The sequence below is a fragment of the Polyodon spathula genome, chromosome 22 (assembly GCF_017654505.1).
Source record: "Polyodon spathula isolate WHYD16114869_AA chromosome 22, ASM1765450v1, whole genome shotgun sequence".
Classification (NCBI taxonomy): domain Eukaryota; kingdom Metazoa; phylum Chordata; class Actinopteri; order Acipenseriformes; family Polyodontidae; genus Polyodon; species Polyodon spathula.
Genome location: NC_054555.1, coordinates 2,443,077 through 2,459,017, shown reverse-complemented (window position 1 = coordinate 2,459,017; position 15,941 = coordinate 2,443,077). Strand labels below are relative to the sequence as shown.

At 40.6% G+C, this 15,941-nt stretch overlaps 1 protein-coding gene across 1 annotated transcript; it reads left to right on the top strand.

Moving 5' to 3' along the window:
* Positions 1 to 339: 339 nt before the first annotated feature.
* On the top strand, positions 340 to 7,762 carry LOC121297603 (pantothenate kinase 3-like). Its single transcript, XM_041224040.1, has 7 exons — positions 340 to 403; positions 2,575 to 2,927; positions 3,202 to 3,455; positions 3,762 to 3,938; positions 4,471 to 4,594; positions 6,588 to 6,713; positions 7,174 to 7,762. The coding sequence occupies exons 1-7, from the start codon at positions 376 to 378 to the stop codon at positions 7,222 to 7,224; spliced, it is 1,113 nt and encodes a 370-aa protein (XP_041079974.1). The 5' UTR covers positions 340 to 375; the 3' UTR covers positions 7,225 to 7,762.
* The last annotated feature ends 8,179 nt before the right edge of the window (positions 7,763 to 15,941 follow it).

Below are 15,941 nucleotides of genomic sequence, written 5' to 3'. Positions count from 1 at the left end.
CTTTTAATGTCACATTATTATTATTATTATTATTATTATTATTATTGTTATTATTATTATATAAATTACTACTACAGACTCGTTTTAGAGTACTTAAACTAAGCGAAGGTGTTTATATACATATTTATTTATACGCAATTGACCATAGTCTAGGACCATAGTCTACGTAGACAGTGTCATTTGTACAAGCGCTGTAGTCTGGGAGGTTTGCAGGGTTGTAACGACTATTCGGTGCTATTGTCGGGCTACCAGCACAGTGAATTTGCGGATACAGCGCAGCTACATAAAACATTATTAAAACCGCATTACAATTAGCGACAGTAATTACGCACACAGACACACGCGAGCTGTACAATTCAGCCTCCTTCGCAAGAAATGAAAATCAAGGATGCCAAAAAACCATGTAAGTAAGAATTATTTTATTAACCGTCTTGTCTAACCTCAACATTGCAGACACACGCGATTAATAAATGATTCGACTGATCAGGTTGTGTTTGAGTGAAGGATTTCCTTTCCTTCTTCGTTTAATAGTATATTATTAACAGCATATATATGCGCCCGAAATAAAAGCGTCACGGTTACGTCATCGTTCGTGTTTTTCAGAAATGACAGTTCGATTTTGACATTTCTTGCAATATTTATGTACATGGCTTGCCCTTCTCCTTTAAGTATTTTTTAAATACATAAGTGTTTATTTAATTTTGTACTAACGGGGGTGGCAGTGAAGGAGAATTCGGCATGCAAGTCGGGAATATATAGTACCGGTAGATATTTCAAGTGTTTTGTTTTTTTTATTTACTCAAATGTGAATTTGCATAATGAAATATCCAAATAGATAGCGAGAATTGCCTACCTATTTTACTGGATCACCTCACAACGTTAGAAGCTGTGACATACTGTGTCTCCAAAAATTCCCAACTGTAAAAATATATACATATAAATCCGGGAAGCAATATTTTATGTAGATATGAAATGCTTTAGCAAACAGTGGAGTTAAAGTTCTGAATGTTACATTTTTACAATGGCTTTTTACATAGCGTTCTGCGACACTCTGTGGCCATACATAACACACATTCATATGAGCAACAACAGGCATAACTAACTGATTTTATCAGAAATCTAACTCTAAAAGACAGAGGGCCTAATAGTACAGGGAAATTAGAAACATTTCATTTGCCATTGATCTGTTTGGGAAAGTTGTGAACACTGGATCAAATCGTATTTTTCAGCATAGAAAATATCACATAACTAACATTACTGTAATTATGGGAGTTAGTGGTAGGATGTGAAGTGCTCTGTCGTTGCTGTCATGGAAAATGCCATGCACATGTTCCTAATTTCAGTGAAAATTAAGGAAGTTAATTTTCTTTCCTTATCTAGTAGGCCTGGCTTTTTAATCAGCAATTGTGCAACTTGAGAAAAGGGTAATGCTGCTCTGTAAGCAGACAGTGTACACTTACAGTCTGCAATTAGGACACCTGTTGTGGCTGACGTCAGTACTGGACTCTCCCCCGATCTGGTCAGTCAAACAGCAGCTATCTGGTCCAGTTTTATACCAGAACTGCAAACTGATGCATTCCTCTATAAGATCCTCTTGACCATGAACACCACTGACAGGAAGCAGTATTTGTTGGTGGTCCAGTTGGTTTACTTTCCCTAACGGTTGCTGCAGATGCACAAGCTCCCCCCCCCCCCCCCCCCCCCCATGGAATTGTTAGTCTGCCTGTCGGAAGAGGTTCTGGATGGTGTCTGCAGGGTTCATTGTAGCTCAGGGTTTCCATTTTAGTGTTTTCCACTTGTGTTATTTTTCACAGTTTTCCAAGGTCACTGGGAGGAATTGAGCTTTGAAATACAGTGCCTCATCGTGCACTTGACTGTAAATGTTAATCACATCTGCTTTAGTGCCTTCATGCAGGGTGCGTAACAGAAATACAATGAAACAGCAGCCAGGTTGGTTAACCACACAATGGAATAGCTGCTAAGCACTGAACAATGAATTGTTTGTCTGGACTTCGAACCCACGGATAGTGCAGTGGTCAATAAAGGGCTCTTTCTCTCTAGGAGAGACACAGAGACATTAAGAGCTGAATTGTCCTTTAGACAATTCAGCTCTTAAGACCCTTTATTCTCACTTTTTTTGTTATTTTTGTTTACTTTTAATTAATGATACCATAAGTGACTGGTTCCTAGTAGCTGTTTGATCACTTGAATCTTGTCAAGTGCCTCATCTAATTACTGTGTTAAAGAAGGAAGAAAAAACTCTTCTTTACAGTGAAATGTGTGTTATTTATTTCAGACATCATTTATGCATTGGTTTTCTTTACATTGGTATCTTCCATACAGTCCTTTTATAACATCGCAAGCAGTGCTTGTTTGAACATTCAAAGAATTGCACCAGGGTTAGTAAATGGTGAATTAATTTAATTAATTAATAGTGCTTCTCATAGTGAAAAACATAGCAAAATATAACAGTGGCACGGTAAAGCATACATAAACATTGGAAAGCAAGAGAGGTACTGAAGCACATTAGACAAACATGGCAAACCCTGGTAAGCTGTGGCTGTGGCTCTGCAGCCTTCCCCTGGTTCGGCATGGACATCGGCGGGACGCTGGTGAAGCTGGTCTACTTCGAGCCCATCGACATCTCGGCAGAGGAGGAGCAGGAGGAGGTGGAGAGCCTGAAAAGTATCCGCAAGTACCTGACCTCCAACGTGGCATACGGCACGACGGGCATCCGCGACACCCACCTGGAGCTCAAGGACCACACCCTGCTGGGGCGCCGTGGCAACCTGCACTTCATCCGCTTCCCGACCCACGACCTGCCCACCTTCATCCAGATGGGCCACGACAAGAACTTCTCCACCCTTCACACCGTGCTCTGCGCCACCGGCGGAGGGGCCTACAAGTTTGAACAGGAGTTCCGCACGGTAGGGTCAAGGCCTTTATAAAGAGAGATTGCACATTCCCAATCGTTTTTATTTCTTAACTGGTTAACAACCATGTTTGATTCCATATGCTGTCATACTACCTACTCATTTTAAGGGGGGAGCATATTGGTGTTGCTTTCAGAGCACGGTGCTCCAACCTTATGGCTTCAGTGCACAGCGCAACGCTAATATGCTTCCTCACTTCCCCACGGTCTCAGATAGCCTTCCCTACCTGGAACCTTGTCTCACTGTGTGTCCTTCTATTCTCTGCCAGATCGGAAACCTGCATTTGCACAAAAAAGACGAGCTGGACTGCCTGGTGAAAGGGCTTCTCTACATCAACTCCCCCCATTTCAATGGCCAAGCTGAGTGCTACTACTACGAGAACGCCATGGAACCGGAGAAGTGCCGGAAGATGCCTTATAACCTGGAGGATCCCTACCCCCTGCTGGTGGTCAACATTGGCTCAGGGGTCAGCATCCTGGCCGTGTACTCCAAAGACAACTACAAGAGGGTGTCTGGAACCAGGTACAGAACTGCAAAGGCAGGCAAACAACACAGGAGCACATTGTGTTGGCTGCAGCCTATTAAAAGGCAATATTTCTGTTGCTTTTGCATCACGAGTGCATGGTTTGTAGCATTTCTGTTTTGCCATTTCTTCTGTTGCTTCTTTGCGTTGGAAGGTGTGACCGGGGAGGAGAATGAGTTGCCCTGCTTTTACTCTGTGTGAGCACAGCCAGAAACTCCAAGCCCTTCCCATTAGACCACACCCTTTGGAGAAGCCCCCCAAGCTGGGAGGGAATACTGACCGTGCTTTTATTTCTCTGTCTCTAGTCTAGGAGGAGGGACTTTCTTGGGCCTGTGCAGCTTGCTGACAGGCTGTGACAGTTTTGACGAGGTCCTAGAGATGGCTTCAAAGGGGGACAGCACCCACGCAGACAAGCTGGTAAAGGATATTTACGGCGGGAACTACGAACGGTTTGACCTGCCAGGATGGGCTGTGGCTTCCAGGTGAACAAGTTAAAGTGATGTATTTATAACTAGGGCTGTATTTTTTTCCTGTCTTTTTTTACCCCACAGTATTTCAAGACATTCCATGATTTAAACATAATATTTATTAAAGCAGAAAAAAAATGAGTTGCCACATTCAAAGCTGATCGTTTCCTCTAAGAGTTATTATACAACAAATGTTCCTAAATATATAAATTCTTACCTGAAACAGTAAATGCTAAAATGTAGACTATTTATTTTGTCTACCTTTCAAAGACATTCTGTTTTCACCATCAGTGAATTATCAAACAAAATAAAATCATAAGCAAATTTAAAAATAACAACAGACACGTGAAATATCCCCTTCTTGTACTGGACAGAGCGATCTTTAGCAGAAATACTTCTGATCAAGTGATTGTAACCCTTTGCTACGAGTCCTCCACCCCTTCCTATTGAAAAGGCTGTCTAGGTTGTCCGTATTGTTGGGAACTTGGCCGCGATTTCAGCAGGAGCCTAAAAATAAAGGAGCCTCTTTTACAATCCTGCTTTTCAGCTTTGGAAACATGATCCACAAAGAGAAGCGAGAGGCCGTCAGTAAAGAGGACTTGGCAAGAGCTACCTTGGTAACCATCACCAACAACATTGGCTGGATAGCAAAGATGTCCGCTGTGAGCGAGGTGGGTAAACACACATGCAGCTTCTTCAGTTATCTGGCTTGTTTTGGTTGAGCAGTGCATTTTTAAAGGTGTATTAACTTTTAATTGTTCATTGCTTTGACAGTCACTGCAACCACTACAGCAATCCTCTGAAACGCACTGACACCCCCACCCCCACCAGCATTGCTCTGGTTTTGTCAGAGTACAGACTTACGCCTCCTTACAGTGCAGGCTTCCAAACATCACTAATGCTGCAGATCCTACATTTACTCGCCTAACTACGCGAGCTGGTTTTAAGCACGGAACATTAATTATGTTAAGTGCTTACTTAACTTTTTTTTTGTTAGACTTGTGTTTTTGTCAAGCAAAAAATAGGCTACTTTGGGTCATAATTGGTACTGGTCTTTAAAGCTGGTCTGTAGCAAGGTGTAACACAAAATACCTTGTTTCTGAATATGTAGGAATAGGCGGGATGCTGACAGTAACACCAGACCTTGTTGTTCATTTGCATGAATCCCTGACTCGGTGTTGCAAACCATATGGATGTTTCCCTAATGGCAATTGTTCTCAAAGTGGGGAATCATGAAAAAACAATGTTACTTCCCAGGAAGACTTTGAAAAGCTTTACAGGGTGTGGAGGAGCCCCTGCTTTACAGGGTGTGGAGGAGCCCCTGCTTTTTAGGGTGTGGAGGAGCCCCTGCTTTTTAGGGTGTGGAGGAGCCCCTGCTTTACAGAGTGTGGAGGAGACCCCTCCTCTCCTTGCTTTTGGCTTCTTTACAGTGCTGTCTTGTGACTTGAGAATCAAGCAGCATTGTACAGGGCTATGAAAACAAGGGGACCCGGCACCCGCTGCATCACGAGAGAGTCCTTCTTACCAGTGGAGGAGGCACCTGTTCACAAGACCTGGTATCATCTAATCATGATTCTGTGCTTCCACTATACAGCTACAGTCATCTAGGCAAGTTGTGTTTCTGTTTCATACAAAATATTCGTGTCTTCTCCTCAAGAAGGTAAAGGCTTTGTGATAGAAAACGCTCCTAATTTATTTAAAATGCCAATGATGATCTGTTCACCAAGATTCATGTTAATTAAGGGCAAACAAATATTTAATTCATCCAAGTTTTCATTGAGGTAACATTCACCAAGCATTTAGATAGTGCCTTCATGATCTACTAGGCAGAAACCAAATAAAAGTAGTTACTTTGCACAGCTGCACAGATCAGTGATTTCTATCGGCAGAGGAGCAAGAAGCTCAGAATAGCAGTGCTGCCACTCGGCTCCACCCTGCCCTTCTCTTCATTGACCAGCTCAGGAAACAGCACACCTATTCCCCACTGAGCACTTCTCAGTGCAGCTGCAAATCATCATTGATGTCTGTGCCAGCATAACAGTACATCGCCCCAAGGAAAAGTTCTGGAAGTGTTTGGGGTTGTCTGCTTGATTTGCTTGTCCCTGTTCCATTGTGGAATTTTCGAAGACTCTGCTGTTCTGTTTCTAATGGTTCTATGAATGTGCTGTACTGTAGGTAACCAGGGCTGAAATATACAAAGGCCACCTTGATTCCTCAGCCCAGCATTTATTCTGTCACAGCTGCATTGTGAGCATGCCCATAATGGTGGTTCAGCACTTCACTGTGGGCGAGAAGGAACTGGGGTCCTCAATTAAGCAGCAATCATGAATTCACATGGTCCCCTTTGAAACATGCATTTAACTAACACTGACATTTTTTTGCTTAGCTACTTCTGAGCAAACCATCCTAACTCTTTACACTAAACAAGATAGCTATTCTACACATGCATCCTTTTGTACTGTATTGTGAATTAAGGGTTTGAAGGGTTTGATTGTTTTGCTTGCTTCCTTCACTGATATGTGTGATCTTGTGACAGCAACACCAGGCAAAAAGCTCAGATACAGTTAGATACGTTATGATTTCAAGATGTATCCACAAGAAACCGTGCATGGAGAAGCTGAGTCCTATTAGTTAAGTATCTAATGGTTTGTTTCTTCCATTTAGAAAATAGACCGAGTGGTCTTTGTGGGGAACTTCTTGCGTGTGAACACACTGTCGATGAAGCTCCTGTCCGACGCACTGAAATACTGGTCACATGGGCAGCAGAAGGCGCTGTTCCTTGAACATGAGGTACTGGGGCTATTACTAGAGTGAATACTGCTGGGATCTAGGGTCTTGTTTACTGGTTCCTTGAAGCCCCATACATCTGTCCCACTGGGGTGTCCAGGATGGTATAGCTGTGAGATGGGGCTCAACTGATAAGCCATCAGGTAAAAGTTTAGTGGTTCCCAGTCCTTATCCGAGGCTACAAACAGCTGTATCACGAGGACTGAAAAGCTGATACCACCGTGTGAATGTCTGTTTAAGTCCCCATGCATGCATAGAAGTACGACTGTCATTACCTAGCAGTTTGATCCATTCCTGGTTTTACTATGAGTTTGATCATATGCTCCTGAGCTTGTTACCTATACACTGAGGCTAATCAAGCTTGTTTTAAAGCCTGGAATGGGTGCCATGCAATAGGGGTCTTGTTTCCATCCCTGCACGTGCCCTGTGCATGTCAGTGTAAATGTCTAATTGTGTTTTGTAGGGCTACTTTGGGGCAGTGGGTGCCCTCCTGGGTCTGCTTGACGTCGAGTAGAGCCTTTGCCCCCTTGCATATCCGCTGCTTGGCTGCATGGGGGCGGTGAGGTAGCCTCTGCCTGGTCCAACTGGAAACCCAAGGACTGCAAAAGAAGCTTTTAAATAGGAATTCGTGGAGGGACCGAGAGAGGACAGGTTTCCTGTAATGTATATTGAGACTTTCGTTTATTTGCAACAACAACAAAAAAAATCAGTACATATCTGTATTTTGTTTTTGGGTCCAATTTGATTAGAGGTCAGGTCTCTCTGCAACCTACTGTAGGGTGTCTAAGAGGCTTACTCTGATGAAACCTGTCAGCCTCTTAGACACCCTACAGTATAGGACAGCAGGGGAGGAAAAGGGAAAGAAAATATATATATATACTGTATATTAGCAAAATGGTTAGGTTTGTACTTTGAGGTGAAACATATGAGAAACTCAAATAGGCAAATGTACACAACGCTTGTCTACTTGACTTTTTTTATCTATTTTATTGAGTGAAGTCTGTATTATCCACATGCAGAGAGATTAAGATGAACATGTATTTTCTTTTTATATTTAATTTTTTTTTTAAATCAGTTTTTAAACGTGTGTTTGACAATATATGTTCAACTAACAAATATATGCTACGTAGGTATATTAGAAATGTATAAATATCTATTAGATATATATGTATATAATATTATATGTTCGTATAGCCCTCTATATAATATATAATATTTGTATATAATATAATGTTCACTAGCAAGATATTCCAGATGCAAATATCTACAAATTAGGTTTTGCTAGAATTTCAGCCATCTGGACAACATGCTGTAACAGCATTCTACAAACCAGAACAGCGTAGCATCTGTTCAATATTTTTATAAAAATTAGGTCCCAGTCAACACGCTCTGGGTTACCCTATACTGTTAATTACACAACTGAAAACCAAACAACTAGGTCCATTATTAATTCGACCGGGCCCACAAAGGATATATATGCATATATACACAGTAACTATTTACCTAGTGCTCAGTTGTGCTGCCCAAAATGAATATATATACACACACACACACACACACACACGATGCCAAGATGCCAGCTCTACAAAAGTGTTCAGGAACAGTTTATAAAATCCAGGGTACCTCGTCCTGGGAAATAGATAATTTGAAGTCTCCTCCAGTGAGAAATCCCATCGAAGGAGAAAAAAGCAACTCCTGTTTCAAGTAAGTCCAGTATCTCTATTGTGCTCTGAGGAAGACCTACGGGTCGAAACAAGCCATTGTTGTCTTAACTGTGGTTTTTAATATGTTCAAATAAACGCTTTTATCGAGAATTCTTTTGGGCTGTAGACTTAATTGAAACGGGAGTTGCTGTGTCTATTTCTCCTTCGATGGGATTTCTCATTGAATCTGCCATGGCCTCATTGTCTTTCAGTGTAATGTTTTGATACGGTTGCTTTTTAATTTGAGCTCTGTACTTGTCATGATTAGCAGTCACTGGGTTGTACCTCACAAGTTTTCAACACTGCTGTAAAATATTGATGTTCAACTTACACTGCCTGCATTCCATGGTAGTGACAGTCCAAGCAAATGCTGACAGCTGTCATCTACCGTCATTCAGATGTTATTGAAACTATAAGTACAGCATGTGTAGCTGTACGGTATTGTTCTTAAAGTTCGCTAGTTGATGTCCGCCATTACGCCTTCTACATCATTATGCGTTAAACAGTTTTATCTGAAGGACCTGAACCAGCGAGTGTTGTATCAGTTTATACAGAGCACAGGAATACACTCGGGTCAAAGTTTAACGCTCTGAGACCTCAGTATTATAATAAGTCTTAATAATTTATTTTATAATTAGCAGTAAAATTTACAGTGTGGTCTGTAAACCCACAGATTAAATGCATGATGTATCAGAGGAGTGGCAGACCTTTTCTGGTTTTTAATACTAGTGTTTTTTTTTTTCCCTAAAGCCCTTAATCTGTGCTTGGATATTCACAGTGTAGATGGGGTTGTGTTCGTGCTTGAAACAATTCAAATCCTTGTGGCTTTTTACTTTAATCTTCATTTTCTGGAGTAGCCAGTCAGCTGTTAAGATCCCCAGCTCTCAACACCTACAAGTCCTCATACATCTACCTCATGTGAAGCCATTAGAGTCTCCTATTAAAACCGTTCCACATCATTGCAGTTTAATTTGTGGAAAAACAGACAGTATCTCGGATGAACCAGAAGGGGGTGCATGTTACATCATAATGATGTATGTTGGAAGTGTAAGAAATTCACATTGCTCTTACACCCCTGGTGAGACACATGCTGCTATTTTGCTCTTGTGTACTTAATTTATGTGGAACTTAGACATGATTCTGAGAGCTCTTGAGACAACCGGGGAGCTTTAACTCAATTTGTTCCACTAATCTCCTGTTGGACTCAACAAAGTGCTGTTTTAGGTCAAATGTCTTACCCATTTTGACCATTTGAAGCACTTTTTAAAATTATTTTTATTTTTTGTAATATATAGTTTTCTAAATCATTAAAAACTGTTGCATTTTAGCGCTTGCACTGTTTAACTCTAAGTGTAGGCAGAAGCAGATGTGTCAGAGGTTGTGTTGACAAACACACATTCACTAAAGAGTTTGTCTCTTTGCCAGGTTTCTGGCATGCGTTTGCCTTGTCTTTACAGTATGGACAATAACTCTGAAATACTAAGTCTGGACCACTGTAACTTTGAGAATGGCTTGGTAGTCTGTACACTGTAGCAGCTAACTAAGAGAAATGGTTGTTGCTGGGGAAGTGCCTGTATTATTTATGAAAAGGTTTAAAAAAAAAAAAAAAAAGAAAAAAAATTTAAAAGAAAAGATTAATGTTTTAAAGAGCCAGTCAAGTGTCTAAGTACTTCATTTGTTTTCTTTTCTCGTTTGTGTTAACCCTTTACTGCCCAGGGTATGTTCCCATACCTACTTTAATGCCTGTGCTCTCGGTGTCAGAGGGTTCATGGTGCATGGTGCCTCTCTAAAGCAGACATCCTTTTGCATTCGCTTTGAGAGCAAGGGAGCCCAGACACCCCTAGGATAGACCTTGTGTGAAGGATGACTCCTGCACAGTATTGCATTGCACACCTCCAAATGTCCTCAAGCAATGTAGGAAAGAACAGTCATGCAGTCTGTGCATTAAGAATGACATTGTCTTTAAATAAGTCTTTCGTTTGCATATACTTTATAAAAAGACAGCTATTTGTGGATTTTCTTGACTTTGGGTCTCAAAATGACACTAGCCTCTTGAATAATCCTGTAACCCACTGTCTGCAGTCCGTCATGGAGGATTGCTAAAGCACTTTAAGAAGAATTAACCCCCCTTCCCACAGCATTTACTTACGTTGGTCCTTTGTGAAATATTTTTTACTCTGACCTGTCATGGGAACTATGTACAATCTTGCGCAGGGTAAACTCCCAGGTCTAAACAGCTGAGACAGCCTTCTGGGAACGTGACTTGTGGAAATTTAAATTTAAGTGTTTGAAAAATAATTACAATATTTGTTTAGGCAATCGCCTACTTACCAGGAGGCACTCTGTCTGCTGTATGCTGTTGGCCAGACCAGCCAGTGTCTGGTCTGGGTGAGTAACAGCTGCAGTTCTGTCATTGTACCAGCTGGTGTCTCTCGTGGGCAGTGCATTATGAGAAGATGTACAGTGTTTTGCATTCATTTAACATTCAACACCTGTATATCTTAGAATAATATGTTTATGCTGTGTTTCCCTGCAGCAATTAATACAAGTATTTATGCAATTACATGGACCATTTTAAGTTGTGTACAGGAATTTATCCATCAGATTCTAGTCGTATCTGTACTTCATTTCTGTAAACAAGAATGGGACAGTGGTCTGGATTAAATTAAAATTATGCAGCGTTCATCTCCATTGTAATAGCTATAATGGCACCATAAACAAAGTCCATGTGTTTCCATTGCTTTATTATGTGGTATCTTGGTGGTGGTATTTCTTAACATAATACCCATTTGAGACCAGAAAGAATCACAGGCGTTCTTGTAACTTATAGATGCCTGTCTGTACTATGAAGCAAATAGTGAACAATGGTAAACAGTTTTGTTGTTGTTGTTGTTGTTATTATTATTATTATTATTATTATTATTATTATTATTATTTTACAGAAACACCATTTCAGTACAATAGTACATCTGCGGAAGGTTGTTAAAACTGTTAACAATTTGTTTGGTGTAAATTGTTTGCAGCCATTACATGTTTTAATTGTCGTGACGCAATCGTTTTACTACACTGTGGTCATACCATGTCATTCCCCTGGTCTGTGTATTATTGCCAGTGTTTGCTGTGGGATCCATTTTAGGATCTGAATCATTCCTACTTCTAATCATTGTACTGCTTTACATTTTCTGCAATAAAACATTCATGAAATAAATCTACAGTGTCGGAGTCTTGAGTCTAACTTTGCTTTTACAATTCAAGCATGGAACAACGTTGTCATGTTTTTTTTTTTTTTTTTTTGTTTGCTTTGTTTTTGGGGTTTTTTTGGGGTTTTTTTTTAAGGTGGAGATTGACACATTGGAGTGATTCATGTTCCTAAAATGAAATTTTCAGAACAAAAACCTAGTTTCAGTTTCATTTCAAAAGAGATGCAGTGGTCTGTTTGTTTGCAGTAAAATCTGTGTTTGAGAGACAAACTCAAAAAGAAAAGTGTGTGTAAATATAAGAAACGATATAGCTCCAGCCAAGATTTATATTTAGAGAGGATCTGTAATGGTAACAACACTGGTAGACTCTAGAATAAAGTGGTTTACAGATTTAGACATTTCAGATTTGGACAGCTTTTAAAAACGAAGGTACGGGTAAGCACTCATCATCAATACCTATTTTGAAACATTGGCAGTTTTGGATTCTAATTTGAAATACAATGATAAACTAACAAATAGGTATGTGCAGATTTCTCCATTGGCCCTTCTTCTACACTGATACTTACTCAGCCCTTCTCTGAAGAGCCATTGAGCTGTGTGGACTGCCGCATGACTTTGTCACAGCCTCTACTCCCCACTGCTGAGGCTTGACCTATTGTTCAAAGAATTGCCCTCATTAAATTTTCAAAGCTTCCCAGTGTCACTGATTAAAGAGGCATTGAACTGCGAGTGGAGATGAAATAGGAAAGCTAGTGCAACTGTACAAATGAGGGGTCAGAGTGTGTGATATAAGTATTATGTAAGTTCATGAACAGAGGGTGGACCACAATAACAAGCCACTGGTCTGGCTAAAACCGGTCCAAGCAAGGTTGTGTACATGGCAGAGTGACCAGAACAAAGGTTGACATGATAATGGGGGGAGGTAGTTACGGGATCATAGCAACTGTTTTACAGCCAAATCATTGCTCAACACCTATAGAAATAACCAGTTAGCTTTGTGCACTCAAGGGCTTCGCCCTAGAGTGGGAGCTGTAGCCTATCAGTACACTGAACCTAGACACATTTCTCAGGCTATTCAGGAGAGTCAAAAGGACATGCTTTACTCCTATTCCCAGTTCAAGTTGATATTGCACACCTGTTCTGAAACTGTATTTAAACCAGCTATCCAGTATGTTCCGTCCAGGACTATATTTGTAATACCTGTATTTCCGTATTGGCAATAATGTGGCTAATGTTTGATAAAAGTACCCTTTAATAAATCACTTTGATTGACTTTACTCACTGTTTTCGCGTTGTATTAATATGGTTGCTGTTAGCGCTATGAAAATGATATCACGTGGTTCTATTCTACCAATGGTATCACGTGGGTCTAGTCTGCCAATGCCCCAGTACTGAACCATTACATTGTAAGTGAGGATCAGTAACAATGTTTCTCATTCCCCAATTATTTTAATCTACTGTATTTAACCTCCTTGCCCTTATTACCTGAGGCATCTGTGCAAGCAGTGTGCAGAATATACCCATGTACTGTGCGTTTTCTATATACTGCAGTGGTATACAGGGTTAGAATAGCAATTACGTTGTCCTGGCAACAGAAATCGGAAGAGGTGGCAATGTCAATGATGGTGAGGAATGACAACAGCAATGTATTATTATGTTCAAGGTAGTTCTTCGAGGAATGCGTGGGACATTACGTCACTGTCTGACCTTCCTTTCAAAAGCTGTGTTAGCATTGTAAAAGATCGGCGTTCATCGTTTCAAATAGAGGGTTCATATATCTTGGGGGAGAAAAAAGTCACCTGTCTGCCCTCCCACACACACCCATAATTCATTAAACGAACACCTTTTTTTGCACAACAAAATAATAAATAAAATTAAACAAACTATAAAATAAAAATTGTTAGTGAATGACTATTTTCTTCTAAATATTTTCCTGTGGGAAATTATGAGCTACAATATTTGAATTACTTCTGCTTGTGTAGTGTGTAAACTATCGACGATAAATAGTGTGGCCAAGTAGAAATGATCTATTGTTATACCCGATACAAACACCAGAGGAAGCTGGCAGAACTCAGAATAATGTGTGGAGCAGCAGCTGGTGGAACAGCAGGCACACCTAGCCAAGCTTCTCAGTTCAAACTGACCATCTGAGACCAGCAAAGATCTAAGCTATCTTTATCGATTTCTTCTCTTAAGATGCATTAACACAAAGTTGAGAAGCGGTTTTGAGTATTTGTTTTGAAGCATGCATTATAAAAAGAATTGTAATTTTATTTGAGAGCAGCGACTGGCAGTAGTAAAAGCCTATTGATTAGTCTGAGGCGGTTCTGTCACCACACAGAAGAAAGGCACTGGAGCAGGTGCAGCCCCTCTTTGTTATGCATCAGATGTGCATCTGCTCTGTAAATAGGAACAGAAGTGCATTGCCTTTATGTTCTGCATTAAGTGAAATCTACTGAGACTGCTCTCAGACTGTGGTATATTTTAATCATTGCTACAGAATCACCCACAGTGCAAAGTTCTGTTCTCAAAACACAGGTCAGTATGACATTGCCAGCTGTCAGTGTGTGATGTCATTAGCCCTACAAACAAACAACAAAATGTTTTAATGGCAAGCGGACACTGCTGATCATCTTGTAAAATATAAATGAATGTGTTTGCTTGCTGGAACCCACACAAATACAGGGATCCTACTGCTCACAAACCAGTACATTTGTACAGCTACAAATCTCACATTCCTCTGCAGCATTTCTCTGATAGTTTGAAGGCAATCTGAGGCTCAGCCCAGCGCCTGATTCACACAAAGAAGCACGTGTTGTAAAGCGAGACTCGATGTGTTCCCAATGAAAGGCTGAGTCCCAGAACAGTCATCCTCACCTTTTCTTTGTCACTCTTTCCCAGGGTTAAAGGTCAACAGCCTCAGCCTTAGCGACAGAAACGAGCATTCTTTTAACAAGCTTTCTTTTAGCAAGCATTCTTTTTTCCTCTAGAAAAATTACCATAAGTGTGCACTGTGTGCGTGTGACCACCAGAGGTTTTTAACAGAGATCCAATCACAAGATAATAGCATTGAGTACAGTACTTATCTTCAGCTGATCTTAAAAAGAGACCCTGTATATAATGGAGAGCACAGCTTCGCCACAAGCTCCTACAATAACTTACTGTAGTCAGTAGCCAGTCAATCAGATTCTCTTTTTAAAGATAGCATCATGAACTTCAGGCACAACAAGAACTGGCAATGGGCATGCAGGTGTTGCTTACGTCTCCCTGCTACACAAATATACATTTTCAAACAGCAACAGCCTGCCTTGTGAAAAATTACAGAAACAGAAATCAACAAAGATATTATTATTATTATTTATTATTATTATTATTATTATTATTATTATTATTAGTAGTAGTAGTATTAATACTACTACGACTATTACTACTACTAATAATAATAATTACCTCAGTGACTGCAATGAGAAGGACAGATACACTTGGCTTGTTTGATTAAATATACAGTTTCATGTTCCCCACAGGACTCTTGATCTGCAGGATGTGCCTGGTACAGTAGTTCATAGACATTCATTACAGTGCTGGTGTATCTGGAGGGTCCTAAGCAGGCAGTTTTGGATTAAATGATCAACCACCTAATGAATTGACCACAAGGTAATGCTTGTTGTGGTTGGCAGTGAGGTTTCATTGCATGTTCTTCTTAAACAGCATCACCTATCATCTCCACCACACAACACTCCCCGTCCATCTCATATGTATTATGTATTTCAATACGGTACTGTACTGCATGCTATGTGTTTGGGAGCACCTGCCAGCTGAGCTCCTACTTGCCTGACACTGAAAGTGACTTGCAACAGGGAGGTCCACAGCAACGACAGGTGCTCTAGTCAGATAAAGTGTGTGGCAGTCTGGGGATTTAAGCAGAAAAGTATGTCTGAATTAGAAAGAATTTCTGATCTGTGTCTCATTTCATCTGTGTCATTACTGTTCCTAATGCTGTGTTGAAATGCATGATGCAGAGCAGAGAAAACGACAGACGCAGAGACTCTAATAAAACCTTGAGTCTGCCTGAGTGGCTTCACTGAGCTTACTGCACAAGCTTTCCATGTGTGTAATGTACAGTCTCTTTGTATAGTCTCTACAGTGAGAGGGGTTCCTGAGACAGGTAGAGGAGAAGCTTCAGCACCACACCTGTTCATTGTGGATCCAGAGAAGCTCTTCAAGCCCTGTGCCAGCTGATTCCTGGATGGTACATTGATTGGGATACAGGATTAGGAGCAGACCAATGTGGCCGAGCTAACTGATGCAAAGATATGAATTCTATTAAA

Coding starts and splice junctions, on each gene's coding strand:
- LOC121297603 (XM_041224040.1), top strand. CDS start 376: ATGAAAATCAAGGATGCCAAAAAACCAT. Junction 4,595..6,587: donor AGATGTCCGCTGTGAGCGAG/GTGGGTAAACAC, acceptor TCTTCCATTTAG/AAAATAGACCGAGTGGTCTT. Junction 6,714..7,173: donor CGCTGTTCCTTGAACATGAG/GTACTGGGGCTA, acceptor TGTGTTTTGTAG/GGCTACTTTGGGGCAGTGGG.